This window comes from Ciona intestinalis, chromosome 5 (genome assembly GCF_000224145.3).
Source record: "Ciona intestinalis chromosome 5, KH, whole genome shotgun sequence".
In the NCBI taxonomy this organism is placed as follows: Eukaryota; Metazoa; Chordata; class Ascidiacea; order Phlebobranchia; family Cionidae; genus Ciona; species Ciona intestinalis.
Window position 1 is genome coordinate 1509996 of NC_020170.2, and position 16652 is coordinate 1526647.

At 33.9% G+C, this 16652-nt stretch overlaps 3 protein-coding genes across 4 annotated transcripts in view; 1 reads left to right on the forward strand and 2 right to left on the reverse strand.

Annotated features, from left to right (window-relative positions):
- Nucleotides 1–11666: 11666 nt before the first annotated feature.
- On the reverse strand, nucleotides 11667–13162 carry LOC104265758 (ectin-like). Its single transcript, XM_026834639.1, has 5 exons — nucleotides 13030–13162; nucleotides 12712–12913; nucleotides 12289–12435; nucleotides 11724–11804; nucleotides 11667–11688 (listed from the first exon to the last, which is right to left on the reverse strand). The coding sequence occupies exons 1-5, from the start codon at nucleotides 13160–13162 to the stop codon at nucleotides 11667–11669; spliced, it is 585 nt and encodes a 194-aa protein (XP_026690440.1).
- A 1540-nt stretch (nucleotides 13163–14702) lies between these two features.
- On the forward strand, nucleotides 14703–16309 carry LOC100176635 (histone chaperone ASF1A-like). The gene is made up of 4 exons (XM_002129876.5): nucleotides 14703–14862; nucleotides 14939–15054; nucleotides 15121–15297; nucleotides 15565–16309. Exons 1-4 carry the CDS (start codon nucleotides 14754–14756, stop codon nucleotides 15889–15891), a joined length of 729 nt encoding a protein of 242 aa, XP_002129912.1. The 5' UTR covers nucleotides 14703–14753; the 3' UTR covers nucleotides 15892–16309.
- LOC100186853 (trafficking protein particle complex subunit 13) overlaps nucleotides 16294–16652 on the reverse strand; it is a 5552-nt gene continuing 5193 nt past the window's right edge. The window contains exon 11 of one of the 2 annotated variants that reach the window (XM_026834526.1): nucleotides 16294–16648. The gene's annotated coding sequence lies outside the window, so the exon portion shown is untranslated. The other variant, XM_026834525.1, reaches the window with a different exon arrangement.

Consider the following 16652-nt stretch of genomic DNA (forward strand, 5'->3'; position numbering starts at 1 on the left):
GCCACATCCACCATGTAACCTTCCACACACTGATACGCAGCTTTGCTACCAAACTCATATCGTGTACGAGGAGTCATGAAAATAGCATTAGAAACATTCACAGGCACAGGGCAGTAGATTTTACGACATTCGATCAGTGCTGGCGACCAAGTACCTGGAAGTAACTGGCTTATTAGAAATAGCTATAAACAAGAAAAAAATTAACCCAACTTAGTATAAAAAAAAACCCCCTCCAAAAAAATCTATATTTATTTACCCATAAAGTTACATAAGTGGGCATGAGGTGTATGAAGCAGAACACCTGTGTTACATAACTACTATCGTTGTTCTGCCACAAAAAGATAAATAAATCCATTTCAATCTGTATGTAAATGAAATCTGAACATTTCAACTTACCATCTGCTCCACATGTCAATATTTGAGCGTTGTCTCGATCTGGTAAACTTATGTTGTAACCTGGTTTGCAGACTAGTTGAATTTTAGAGCCAGTAGCGTACATGTATGAAGGGCTGTAGTAATCAATACTGGCCAACTTCATCCTAAAAAATTAAATAACAGTTTTAATAAAACTATAAATTTTTGTTATAAAGATACCAAACAAATAATTATAACGCATTGTGTAAAAAAACAAATTATCAACTATTTCTGCCAAGAGAATTGAAAAATAAGACCTTAAACATTTTTATATAAGTATTACAACTTACAACTACAAGAAAATTATCAATACATATTTGTCCAGCGCTATGGTATAGTGGTTAGCGCGCCTGCCTGTAACCCAGAGGTAATGAGTTTAAGGCTTGATGTTGCTACCATTGTGAGCGCATGTGTCCTTGGGCAAGACACTTAATGACAATTGCTCCAACCCAGTGGTCCTTAATGGGTTGTCCAAATTATCAGCCATACATAAAAAAATAAAAAAAATAATTACCCACAAAGTAACATACATGGTAACTCGTAAGCTGGCACGAGGTGTTAAACCCGTGTGATAACGACCGTTGATTTCCGGCCACGCGGATAAAGTAAGTTACATTCATTCATTTAAAAATAAATGTGTAATAACCGGTAATAAATAAATACCTGTTCAGTTTAAGAGAGGTGAAAGAACACACTCCAACACATTTCTTAATCAAAGCACAATACTGAGGTACGTTACGTCGCACGTAACACCACGGTTTCATGAACGTACGACTTGGGTTTGCACACCGGCGATGGTCAGGCCAATCCAAACTACCGTTGTAGTATTCACGCCAATTCATGCAGTAGCCACGCCCCGTCCAATTCATGTTCCCTGTTTAACAATCATGTATTTGTTGCACTGTTAGAAAGGAAATGTCTGCTACAAAACTCATGTACTGGTAAAAAAACGGTCAATTTAAATTTGAGAAAAGTTCGATTCACAGAAAAACTGTTAATCTATAAAGACAGAGTTCCTATACATAGCATGCAAGGAGACCTAAAATTTATGCACATATTGCCCAGTTACCCTGATGACTGGCATAGTAAACATATATCTGTGTGTTGCAATGGCTGAATAAATAATGCATGACCATAACAATACATGTAAAAAATCCCGGGTGTCTGCAAAATACACACCATAAAAAATAAACTTTTTTTAAGCTTCAATATACTAAGCAGTAACCGCAATTAACATATTGAATACTTTAATTCAAACCTGCATAATTCAAACCAACTCCATAATAACATTCAGCAGGTGTTTGGCATGTGAAGGGAAGAGCTTCATCACCCAAACTAACCTCCCATGTTTGTGTGGATGTATGTAGTGCTACTACAGCTGGTAGTGGACATCTAAATAATGGTGAATGTATATTGTAATGTAATGAGTATATTATACAATACATAATAATAATGTTGTAGTAGAGTGGGGGAAGGTGGGACACCTTTAACACCTAATATCCAAATATCCTGATCGTGTTTTAAACAAATAACAACGGTCTGTGGAAGTCGTGAAGATACGGTTTTATAATTCATTGAATCTTCTTTGTTTTACTACCAAATGAAAAGAGAAAACTAAACGAAAAGGTGTCCCATCTTCCCCCACCCTACTATATTATAACTTCAGGAAGTTACTTTTGCATTAGATTCCTATAAAGCTATGGGGTCTATTTATAGTATTTTTGTTTTCTATATTTATGTCTTAATTATTAGTCGCCCTAGCACAGGTGGTTAGCGCGTCTGCCTCTAACCCAGGATAAATAAGTTACGTTTATAAATCCAAAGACATTTTGGAAAATCCATAAGTGATCAACCGACAATCTGGTATGTGGGAATATATCAAAGCATGTATTTTCATATATGTTTTAAATACAACAAAAAAACAAATCTTGTTAATATCAGGTCAACACTGTTACAATCATAAACTCATTCATTTCAGACATGTTCCAATTATATTAAACAAACCTTGACACTAAGCAATCCTGCCATTGCACTGTAGGTTTGAGCGTCATACACCATGCGTGATCCTCGGATTTTTCGTTTAATATCTTAGTAGGTGGGCCGGGTGGTCGACGACATTTATTTTCACGAAGATCAGAACTCACATATTTCTTTGGGTTAAATGGATGCCGGTGTGGGACCTATGTATTGTATTAATAAAATGTTATGATACAATGATAAAAGAATTTATTCTATTCTATAACTGTGGTACTGTTTTATAACTGTGGTAAATTTTTGTTTTAACAGAATTGTACAAATTTTATTAAACTTGCAATACACAAAAAAATTCTATTAGTTATATACTTAAGTGATTTTATAAGTTACTCTTACAGAAACTGGTGATGCTAGTTATTGCTGAATATATATGTCCCAGGAGTATTGTTAATAAACTCGATTTTTGTTTAACACTTATGGTAAAGTGTCTAATGGGTGCGTAGATTATTAGATGGCACTACAGCAAAAAAATATAAAAAGAGAAATAAAGAAAATCACAAACCAAAGATTTCCATGGTTGGCACCTTATACCATCTCTAGTCCATGACCTGAAATACAGTAAATAATATAAAAATCATGTTATCTACTAACATATTCCTAATATTCCAACTAGTAGGATGAATGAGTGCTAACCAATTAAATACTAACCACTGTGCTGCCAGACCAGACCGTTTCCAATGTAACGCATAAAATAATGTACGTTGCAAAATACCTTGTTCCTTTATATAACTTCATCTTGGTCCATGGTAAAGTACAATCTGCCATCTCTTCAACATTTACCACGTTGCCACGTAAAGTTAACGCCTCCCATTTATCGGATTTGGTTTCCCTCTATAAATGAGTAACAATGATTTATGCTAGGTGTATGAATGTTCAAGTTCTGTAACTTTTAAAATTAACACAGAAATAAAATATTTTTTTAAATAAAATAGGCAATCGACATTCTTGGTATTTAAATAGTTTATTAGAGTTAGGCAACATACATCACTAACTACATTTTATTAATATCATTATATTACTTTACCCATTATAATATTTCACCCAATATATCACTTTACCCAATATATATCTTTACCCAATTAATAACATTACTTTTCTTCACACTACTTTACCTCCAACACAAGCACCATGCTCATATTCGATATCGGTTCCACAGCTAGTCTGTACCGAGTATCTGATGCGAGATAAATAAAATCTCCTGGAAGTTGGTTTGGATCCCGGGGTTTTGGACCTTCTTCTATCATCCAGGATTGATGTTGGAGTCGGGATGTGGAGCAAGGGAGGAGAGTTATCTCGGATGAAGAATAATCTTCAGGCTCAGCATCCATACACAGGTCGAGGTTACGATGTTTTATTTGCGTCAGAAGGCCTTTGGATTGTAAATGTATTAGTTGCGTCAATTACCGGACTGGCATTAGCATTAGTTATACTAGCATTAGTAATATAAACTCTATGCATTAGGATGGGGGAGGATGGGACACTTTTTAACTTTATTTTCTCGTCCCATTCAGTAGTAAACAAAGAACAATCAAAGAAATATGAAACTATGTCCTCATGACTCTCATGGACCGTTGTTAATTGTTTAAAACATAGTCAGAATATCTGGATATTATGTGCTAAAGGTGTGCAATCCCCCCCCCCCCCCCCTACTATATAAATATTTTTCAAAAAAATGCAACACATTAAAATGTACAGTTTAACTAAATGATGAAATGTATTTAATCTTTGATTCATTTTTTATTTAAGAATTCTGCTACACGGCCATTACCAGGACTAAAACTAAATAAATATATTACCAAAAAAATGCAAAACATTAAAATGTACAGAAGCCTTTTAACTAAATGATGAAATGTATTTAAACTCGCATTAATATTTTGTTTAAAAATTCTTCTTCACTGTAATTACCAGGACTATCATTAGTATTATGAAAACTAAATAAATATTTCACAAAAAAAACTGCAAATCGTGATTGAATCTCAAAATGTACAGTCCGGACTGTTTTAACTAAATGATGATATGTATTTTAACTCGAATTTATTTTTCGTTTAAGAATTCTTCTACACGGTAATTACAAGGACTATCTTTAGCATTATAAGCAATGGTTCCCTTGAATTTAGGCAAGAACTGGCCAATCTCCGAAAAATAGTACATCAAAGAAATTACCTGTCAAAGTCCATAAGAAAGCTGGGTCTTCAATTTTACATTCCATGAATAAAATTCTTATCCTTGAATTGTTAGTTAGTTTCCCATTAATTATAGGATAACCACATAATGTAAGATTGTCTGTGTTTTGTATCGTGAATGAATAGCCAAGTGATACGTTAGTTGTTGGTGGGGGTATGTAAGGTACAAACTCCCAATGCATGTCAATTGCTCCAGGGGTCGGTGTTAAACATACACTGCTTAAACCTGTTTAAAGAAAGTTGGTTATTAACATAATAACTTATCAGAGGTTAAGTCAGTAATTGCGAAATTCTGTATTTATGTTACGCTCATTTATCCTCCTATTGATAACACATATGCCATATTTCTTTCAATGGACTTTTAAACAATTTAAAATGAACCTTTAATTGTATTGATGAATTTGGTATTTAAACCCAAATTTTGTAGACAACTATGTTCTATATACAACCATTTTAAAACTGATCAAACAATATGTGATTTTTGTACCTAGGTATAACAAAAAATATGTGATTTTTGTAGCTAGGTAAACTGTTACTGTCATAAATATAAACTTATTGTAAAATATTCCAACATTGATCAAACCTTCACAACCAGACTTGAGATAATATTGCGTTTGTTGATGTTGTATTGTACCACTACGTTGCTCCTTGTCCCATATCCATATTTGGCCTCCATCAGTTTCACTGCATGTACGAGCTATACCATAAGCTTGCATCTCATATGCTGCCAAACACTTGCCAGTTTCACCATTCATTAACCGACCACCATCTAAAACTATCCATCTGTGTGAAATGGATTGGAAAATTGATTCACAAATTTCATTGCAGAAAAGTATTAATACATATATAAAAAACTGTTTTTGCATTTGAGTTACAGCAGCAAAACCAAAGCTCAGATTATTCTGCAATCAACCAAAAGGGCAGTAGCGGGTAAATTGTAGTCAATATAAAACTAATATGAAAAAAATTGAAACACTTTTAGATGTAAGACCATAGTACTACACCTAACAAACAAATATCTCAATTCTTCAAATAGTTTCATAGCTAAAAAAAGAGTTTACAGCTATATGGCACTATGTGCACAATAACCAGCGAAATACAAACTACAGGCACTAATTTTACATCGCTATACCATGATACTACACTTACCAAATTTTATACCAACAGAACCATATACATTTATACACACCTTAGTGAAACATCATGTTGTGAACAAGCTGCAGTTGATATCAAGTCAAAGCCATGTCTATAGTCATGCGAGATGCACGAGTTTGAACTACGAAGCAATATATATCGACCAGCTGGTGTTTTGGAAAACAATGTTGTCGGACGAACCATTCCCAGTTTTGTTGAATGAACGACAAACAACTTACGTCTCATACTATCCAGGTATATCTGTGTGTTGATTTACAAATAATTTTCCCGCTGCACAGATCTGCAAATAAACCCCCTTCCCCAAAAAATGACCCTCCATGTAACATACATGGTAACTCGTAAGTCAACAATCCGAGCTAGATTACGTCGAGATTCATGAAATATATAACAGTTAATATTTCATCATTTAGAAGTTTAAAATTTGATTGATATTTTTACGAACAGTCTAACCCCAATCTAACTATTAAGCTCTCTTTGCCAAGGCGAAGAAATTTTAAAAGCGTCGTTAGGATTGTTATTAATTTTAATACAATGATTATCAATTTAAACACTCACTAGTTGTTTAGCTGGATCATGAATAAACCTTAGTAAAGGTGGAGGGGTGCCAGGTCCAGTGTTTGGCTTCCAATCTGTAAACAACATGTTCTTCTCCCCGCGCCATGCTTGGTATGAATGATACCTTCTTCTGTTACAAGGAGTGAAGTATAACATCTGCCCATGCTGTGCATGATCCCCATCTATAGTTAAGCATTGCTTGGTTGCCATGTTGACCAATGCTGAATTCGACCACCAGAAGAATTGTTGCCGGTCATCACTGAGATCACACGGCCACATCCGAGCGAATATTATTGGTGGCGACGATGATAATGCGGGAGCTGGTCTGGTTCGGGCCATGATGCACCATTTACGTTGTTCAAATCCACCGAGCTGGGAACGAATCAAAAACTGATGTTGGACATCGATGGGAGGGAAGATTCTGTACAGATGAGAACATGAATAGATTAAATTAGCATTTTTGCTACAGGCAGTTGATCACACATGATAGTTTTCTATTAACATTAAACTTGAAAACAACAGAAGTATTTTTTGCAACGTGGTAAAACAAAATTGATATTAAATTCAGCACAGCAGTAAATGTAAAAGTATCTAAACATTGTTGTGGTACTGTGATAGTGATCCAACTTTTGCCTACAACTCAAGTCCCTTAGCTATATTGTAGCACTTCACATTTTAATCACATAGAAACGAAACATTGTGTAAAAATCTTTCAAGTAACCTTAGTAATATTTAAAAAATAAATTAGAATAAACCAACCTTTCCCCTTCACTATCAGTCACATTTAAGCAATCTTCAATTTCACATCTTTGTGGTAACTTTGAATGTTGAGTATAACACCATGGACCAGATGGATCAAGGTTAGGGTTTCGACAATAAGGTCCAGGTGGTGATTTTGCATAATATGGTCTAACCAACTGATCCAGTGGTTTGTATAAATGACTTGAGTTCCACTGAGAACATTCTTCACCATCGAATGCTGACGATTTGATTCCATAATGTGCGCCACCTGCCCCCAACACACATCCAATGTCGTCTGAATTAGCAGCGGTCCCATATTTTTTCCATGGTTCAAATCCACCGACAGGTTGCCTGTCATAATTGTATCTCAATGCATGGGAAGCTAAACCCCCAGGTTTTTCTTCTAAATCTTCATACACACCTATAATGCAATAAATGTTGGTTAACAAGACAGCACAGCTCTAATGAAAGGACATGTATGTTATGTCTACATTAAAATAACTGGGTTGTTATGTTTACCAGTTGAGCTAAAAAACAGTTTAGCTACTTTGAGGTATACCTTTTTCTACAAATGGAAATAATTGAATGTAACTTACTTTATCCTCACGTGGCCATAAATTGACAGTTGTTATAACACAGATGTTCATACACCTCGTGCCAGCTTACGAGTTACTATGCATGTTACTATGTGCGTGATTATATTTTTAAATTTTTTTTTCCTGTGACGAAGGACAGAGACGCCCACAATGGTAACAGCGACGAGCCTGGAACCCATTACCTCTGGGTTACAGGCATCCGCGCTAACCACTTTGTCATGGCGACAAACATGGTGAATTAATGTCTTTCTATTTTATTAATGTTTACCAAAGTAATTAAAATATATATGCATTATATATACTAAGTAGCATGTATACAAAACAGATATTCCTTAAAAAAAATGTTTTAAATTTTAATTTGTGATATTTCCAACATTTGGGTAAAATAAATAGATTTACCACAAACCATGTAAGTTACCCGGAAAAATATAAACTAAACAAACAAATATGACATTGAAATATACTCATAATAAAACTGTTTGCCAGCCATAATATGTAATTTTATTATAAGTATATTTCAGAATCTACAATAGTATATACAAGACACATTACCAATATAAGCCCTAGAAACACCCCTCTGTAAGTTAAGAATAAAACGATGAGTTTGTTCATTCTTGTCGGCTGCTAACGTCCAATTGTTTGCATTGCAAAAACTTTTGGCTTCAAGATAAGTTTTCCTTGTTTTGTATGTCTGTAACAGATTTAATTTTTTACAGGATTTTTAAATTAATACAAAAACTGTAGGCATATCATACAAAAATCACTTCCAGGGATCTAGCAAATTATATGCTGTTAGTGTTATTACTCTGGTAAAGTTGACCAGACTAGGAGACTAAAATGTTAACACCTTCAACAAATTTCCCAGAAGAGCTTGTTCAAAAATATTTTGATCCACTAAAACAGAATTTTTTAAAACTTTGTTCGGCATATAGGTATACACCTCTAACAAACAAAAAAACAAAATAATGTAGAATTGGCAGTATCGCATGCTTTTAAACAAGTTTTTAATAGGTACCTATAGTAAAACCTATTTGTGTGATATTTTAATTGCCTACTGTTTTGTACAGCATTATTTATTTATCACATGATATCTCACTGAATTAAACATTAAACAATACCATTAGTTGTTATTGACTCTATGACAAAGCCATTTAAACAAGAGACCATAGTTCTAATCTAAAATAAACACATACATAAAAAGGTGTTATAAAAACTTACAACACAAGAAAAAAACAAACAAACTGTTTCATGAAAAGAATTACTAAGAGATAATGGGTGCTAAATAATTTGGAAACATTCTGCTTTTAATTTGTACTCACATTAAAACAGTTAACATCTTTCGGGTTGTTTCTGGAAGCCATGGAAGACCACCCAGGAGGGCAATACACGAAGCAAGGTTGTGAATTACAAGGTATTGTTTCGTATAAAGAACCGCCGTTACAATCTCTGCGGCCATATTTGGCACAAGGACGTAAAACTTTTATCTTCCCAATTCCACAGGTTTTTGAACAATAAGCAGGTACAATTGGCCATACACCTCCAACGCCTTTACATTTAATATAATCAGTAGGTTAAGGTGCATGAAACACAGATGGTAGAATTTCATATATAAATATAACAGCCTGACAGACTGTATATATTTTAACTTTACTGTAGTTGGTTTTGATTCTAAACAAACTGAAAATAAATAAAAAATCAATTATGAAATGCTCTTATATTTATCTTGAACATTCAAAAAGTTATAAAACTATATCATCACGACTTTCATAGACTGTTGTTAATTGTTTGAAACACAGTCTGAATATTTGAATATTATGTGCTATAAGTGTACTATCTTACCCCACAGTACTGTATATATAATATAATTCAACAGATAAATACCTCTCTGTGCGCAAATATTAAGTCGGTCCGTTTCCAGGATGTGAAAGTCATTACGTTTTGGATCACGAATAGACGATAAGATCATTGTTGAGTTTGCTTCATTACTTTCTTCCATAGTTAAGTAAATGTCTTGCTTTCTGTTGTCAGGCAGAATCAGGTATCCAAATTTTAACTGTACTCGATACGAATGATATTCACCTGCAAAGTTATGCAGGGCTGATATATTAGTTGACATTTAACATTAGGTAAAATTATTAATCTCTTTAAATATTTTAACAAAGAATGCAATTATTGAGATGTAACAAAGAGGTAGAAATCAACAGAAAATGATATCTGTTATTACATTGGTAGTAGGTTTTGCTAAATATCAAGACACTCCAACCCAGTGGTCACTAATGGGTCGTCCAAATTCTAAGCCATATTAAAACAAAAATCTTACACAAGTTGAAAAGTGAGGCAACTCATAATCACACGAGGATAAAAAATGATGCGAAATTGTCCGACTGCGGTCGCAAAGTTGATGACAGGAGTTATGAATGACAATTTAGACAACCTATAACCATAGATACCACTAGGTTGGAGCAATTGCTGTTAAGTTTCTTGCACAAGAATATAGAAGCTTACAGCAGCATCAAGCCTTGAACACACAATATCGGTGCTATAGACCAGTACATTTAACAGTTTGCCGCCGGTCGCGAGAATAGTGTTGTAATTTATGAGACGAAAAAAAAGCAAGTTTATTATCAAATAACTTACATATCCACAATTGATGTCTGTTAAACCTATCGCAAGGTTTAAAGAGAAGAGTGATATTTTCACCGTCAATATCAGCTTCTAAACATTTTCCGGTCTGTGTGTGTACCAGGAGGTCATAAAGTTGCCAGTGCCAGAAAAAATTATGGACTTCCGGACTTTTCTGACCTGGACATCTTTTGTACATCCTAGAAATAATTTACACAACATTAAGAAGGGTTCAGCTGCAATTGTACCAGATATATATATACATAAACATATAAAAAATATAAACAAAATACATCCCTATAAGGCCATAACCATACCTACATTTAAAAAGTTTAAACATGTGACATAAAAATCAATGTATTTTTATAAACCTATATTAATTTTGGCCAGTCAGATCTGTTCTTAAAAAAAACTAACATACACACAGAACTACCCTATAAAAAAAATATTTTTTTTTAAATTATTATAAACTACTAACCTTGGTACAATATCACCGTTTTCTTTTGTATAAACATCCATGCATAAGTGAGTTTCCCAGTTCATTATTGCACGTTTCCCATCCCTCCTTAAACCCAGTAAACAATCATCTTCATCAAATCTATTCCCACAATCATAATATCCATTACATACCTGAAATGGTTACGGGTTTAGGTTTTTTAGCTATATATTCTCATTTATGCAACTGCTACCATTGTGGGTGTATGTGTCTTTGGGCAAGACACTTAACAGCAATTGTTTCAACCCAGTGGTCACTAATGAGTTGTCCGAATTATCGGCCATACATAAAAAATAACAACTGTCGTTTCCAGCCTTAAGTAAGTTACATTTATTTATTCAGTTCCTGCACACTTTTTTTCAAATTGAAATATTAATTGTTCGTTTTAACTAAAATTTTAGTTATTGAGCTGTTTATTGTTTGTTAATTGTAACCAATAATGATCACGTATTTAATCTAATAAGTTTTGTATTTCTTTTTTAATCATTAGTGTGTCATAAGACTCATAACAACTGATATTTTGCCAGTATTTTACATTTTTGTTGTTTTTTTTATATATTACAAAGGCCTAATTGTCCCTCAGTCATCTGGATAGTTGAATTGGGTTTCTCAGGCTTACTTTTCCTTGTTTTTGCTGGTGTCAATTGAAATGTTAGGACAAGGTTTAGAAGTCAAGTTGGTGTATAGAGCAAACCTTTCTAGGTAACCCCAACAAGGGTAACATTATACTAATAAATTACTGTCCAGTTGCATATTTATAACCAACAAACATAGGAAAGATTTACAGACTTATTTACCTCAACGTCTTTAACACATTGATTACTTTTCTCTCCACACACAGCCATATTGGCCGGACATTTAAATTCCTTGTTATCTTTTTCGTTCCCAAACCCTGACCCGGTATATCTGCGGGATTGAATTTGTAACCGCGGTTTGTCATGTTTCCCATCATTTGAAAGATGATATGAATTTGCTTCTGAACTAAAACTCATTTCATCAGCTTCAGGACTGTAAATGAAATTAAATTCAGAAATCAGTGTATTGTAACATTTAGAATTGTAGGACAGTAAATTACTTGACATTGAATAGTGACAATAGTGTGTAGCAATATGCATTGATTTTAAGGTTAATAATAACAAAACAATACCAATGTAATGAAACATGGACGTTTTCAATATTTGTCTAGTGTAGTTACTGAGAGAATCAACTGACTGCTTCAGGGTTGACAACAAAAGTTTCTTAATTTATCAACTATATTGACTAGTATAAATTTAGCAACAGGTTGCTTGGTATTATACTATAGTTGTACATTATTTGGAATATTCTGTTCCAACTTAGGCAATCAAAATTATCTAGATAAGATTACATTTTTTGGTATATTATGCGATTTTTGTGTGGATTAAAAATAACAAAAAAATACACTACATTATTAGGAAATAGGTGTACATAACTATAAACATAGATATTGTAGTGTTAAAAGAATGTAAATTACCTGATAATAGGACAAGGTCCAACCCCACAATCATCCAATTCATTCTCTGTTTTATCGCAATGGAATGACAAACAATGTCGTGACCTCATTCTCTTGCCACCAATACATGCAAAGCTACAACTGCTCCATGGTGACCATGTGCTCCAACTGGAAAAGAGTAAAATTCTAACAAATTCGATCAAAGTTATAGCCCAATTTAAAATAACATATGGTAGCCTATTAGTTAAAATATAAATTATACATTACAGCTTTAGCTTCACCCTTCTGCATATTGTAGTTTTACTGGCTGTGCCAATTGCACCAAAAACAAACAAAGCCATATAACATATTTATAAACACATTTTTACAACAAATTCGTACATACATATATTATACTGTACATGTTCACATAACTTGGCCTTCCACTCTGGTCATGATACTTACATTGTTGCGGCATTAGCACCACACAAGCCACATGTTATACGGCACAAGTCAGCAATACTGTCCCATTGACAACGATCCATTTGCAAATACATATCACAAATGTCCTTCCTTTGTTTATCATAACATTCTGTCACATCACGTTTGTGGCGAATTATTGCTGGTAGTTCATTGCGTTCATTAAACACCTCCAGTAATCTTGCATCTTGTAGAAGAAAACATTATTAGTTTATTAATGAGTATATAACTGTAACTTGCTTTATCTTTTTGCGGGAGACAGTCATTAACACGAGTCTTCTGTTTAATACACCTCATGCTAACTTTTGAGTTGCCGCGTATTTAACTTTGTGAGTGATTGTCTTTTCTGTATTATTGACAATTCTGACAACCCATCAGTGACCACCGGGTTGAAGCAATTGCTGTTCAAGGCAGCAGAGACAACCCATGAACCCATACCCTCCCAGTCTGCAAAGTATGGCAGTTCCTGACGAGATCTCGCGCGTGCAAGACGGTTATTTTTCGCGTTCGCGCGTGCTATCATCAAAAATCTGCGTGCAAAGCATGTACATTTTCAAGCCACGTTAGGAAATCTTACTTAATTTAATACATATTTTTTTCTTTGTTTAATTAATTGGCGTGCGTAGGAGGAATTGTGGCGTGCATAACCGAAAGTCTGTAAAAAAATCGCGCGTGCACCTGCCATACTCTGCAGTCTGGATACCCTCTAGGTTTGAGTATGGAGCGCTAACCACTGCTGTGCCACAGCGCTGGGCTGACATACAAAGCTTTAACTATACAGACAGTTTACCATCATACAGATACATAAACTTTGCACAGAGTATAATATTACCCTTTTAAAACTTTTATACATATAGACAACGCTAGAATGACAAAATAAGTGACCTAAATACTAAATAAGGTTCTGACAACAACTTAAGGTGCTAGTGAAGAATCTTCCCCACCCCACCTTATTTGCTTACCACTAACTACTAACCCCTATAACCACTAACCCCCTAACCATCAACACCTAACCCCCTAACCATCAACACCTAACCCCCTAACCATCAACACCTAACCCCCTAACCTAGGGGTTAGGGGTTAGTGGTTAGCATATAAGGTGGGGGGTGAAGATTCTTCACTAGCACCCAACTTAATATTGCCCACATATAAAATACAAAGCATTATACGTCCAATAACACAAGGAACACCAAATTATATAATTCCGTACCTGTTAATGGTAAAACAAGCAGAAGTGTAAATGGCACAATACATCTGTTTAGAATGTTCAGGTGCATATTGTGATGTGGTATTTGAGCATGATACTTTGACAGATTGCAGAAATATTAATAAACTTTAACAAAACTGCCAGTAAACAATATTAAAAGCGCTTTTTTGTTTACGCGCGAATCGTTGTTAAAACAGAAGAAAATGAAAATTGTACCCAATAAAATAGAAATCTAAAGCTTCACAAGCCCACAACAAATTATTTGAACATGCAATAAAAAGTTATCAACTAAATTTAACATCATTATTAAAAAAATAAAAAAATAAGATGAATTAGATAAAATATTGATAAAATAAATCTCAACTGCGTGTAGCAACTGTGCAACACTGCTAAACGGACAGAAGTAAACCGAAAAAGAAATGTGCAACACAACAATAAGTAATTTTGACAAAATAATCAAACAAAAATTTGGCGCTAATTTTTGGCGCGCTGTTTTCATAATTTGTTATAAAGAGAAAGAACCTGATTGTAGGAAATTTATGCTGCAAATTTTGCCAAGGAATTAATCTATACATAAAAAATGCATACGAAATGTCTACTATTTAATAATAAGTGATGAGCCTATGCGGAAGTATATACCAAGGCCTATGTTTTAAATGTTTATAGAAGTGTTTACGCCATTCGGATTATAATTAAACACTTACGCGAAAGTATAAACTATAAACCACTACACTGGTTCGATGTATTATGTTGCACCACATAATATTCAATTACAATTACAGGTAAAAGTGAATCAATATAGTGATTTTAATTAATCAAGATGGCAAAGGTTCAAATCATTGATGTCGAAGTTTTAGATAATCCCTCAAATTTCTTCAACCCCTTTCAATTTCAAATAACATTTGATTGCATGGAAAACTTAAGAGATGGTAAGTTGTTTATTAGTTATATATTATCTTGGTGTTAATATGAACATATTATTGTAACTTTTCAATGTACTTATAGACTTGGAATGGAAGATAATTTACGTTGGTTCTGCTGAGAGCGAAGCTTGTGATCAGATCTTGGATTCTGTGTTGGTTGGTCCAATACCTGCTGGTCGACATAAGTTTGTTTTTCAGGTATATATATATACTATAAATAATGTATATTTTACCGTTATGCTTTAACCCAATAATTCCCAACAGGCTGATCCACCAAAACCTGAATTGATACCGGTTCAAGATGCAGTCGGTGTCACGGTGGTGATAATCACGTGCACATACCACGGTCATGAGTTTGTGAGAGTTGGTTATTATGTGAATAATGAATATGCCGAGCCTGAGTTGAGGGAAACACCACCTGATAAACCGGACTTTAATAAGGTTGGATTTATCTGTTTATTATACAATAAAATCAGTTAAGCTACCTTCTTAATTATAAGTGCAGACAAGTTGTATAAAATTGTACAACATTTTGTCACACTGGAAGTCACCCAGCATGAAAAGTTATATAACCATAAGTGACATTAATAAAACTTAAAATGACCAAAAATGACACAACTTAGTAAACCTATAATATATTGTAATGTATTTAACAACTTTTTTTAAGCCTATATAGTCTATAATTAATATCTGTTTTTTATTATTTAGCTGACACGAAACATACTGAGTAGTGCACCAAGAGTTACTAGGTTTAAAATCAACTGGGACGACAGTGCGGGTACTTCTACAGCAGATGGAGGACAAACATATGAAACTTTGGAAGAAAATATCCCGCCTTCCCCTGAGGACGTACAACATACAATGGCCGAGAATTCAAAAGATTCAATTTGTGCAAATCGAGATTCAAACGGGCCACTATCATCATCAGTACTGAACTCCGAAAACATTAGAAAACTTGTGAGCCAAGCACTAGTAAGCCGGTACCTGCCTGTTTTGAAAACTCTATTGATGCAATGGAAGCTCAAATGTTGTTAGATTGATTTTCAATTATTTGTTATTACCTTCTGTTTGTGCATTGTTTTGTATCTTGAACAACAAACTGCCGATACATTTAATCTTGAAAGCAATAACGTTGATTAATTACACATACAATAACTTTCGTCTTTATTAAACAGTTAAAATTTTATATATAGATTCTGCAACTGTTTTTTTTTTTAAAGCAATTCTGTATTTCAAAAAACTTTTAGTAAAATGGTGAGCCAAGCACTAGTAAGCCGGTACCTGCCTGTTTTGAAAACTCTATTGATGCAATGGAAGCTCAAATGTTGTTAGATTGATTTTCAATTATTTGTTATTACCTTCTGTTTGTGCATTGTTTTGTATCTTGAACAACAAACTGCCGATACATTTAATCTTGAAAGCAATAACGTTGATTAATTACACATACAATAACTTTCGTCTTTATTAAACAGTTAAAATTTTATATATAGATTCTGCAACTGTTTTTTTTTTTAAAGCAATTCTGTATTTCAAAAAACTTTTAGTAAAATGGTCAGAATTTATCTGCTACTGTATTCATATAACCATGCATTGGGGTAAAGTTACAGCACCAAGTTACAATGTCTTTCATTTATTTTAAGTGAAGTCCTACTGTTTGGCACACCAGGAAATATGATGTAGGCCAGTGATGGCACAGTACTACATCTTTCAATAAAGGACAACCAATTATTCAGATATTGCACATAGCAAATAAAACTGTTCATAAAATATAGGTTTATGCCAGGTGTCCCATGTTA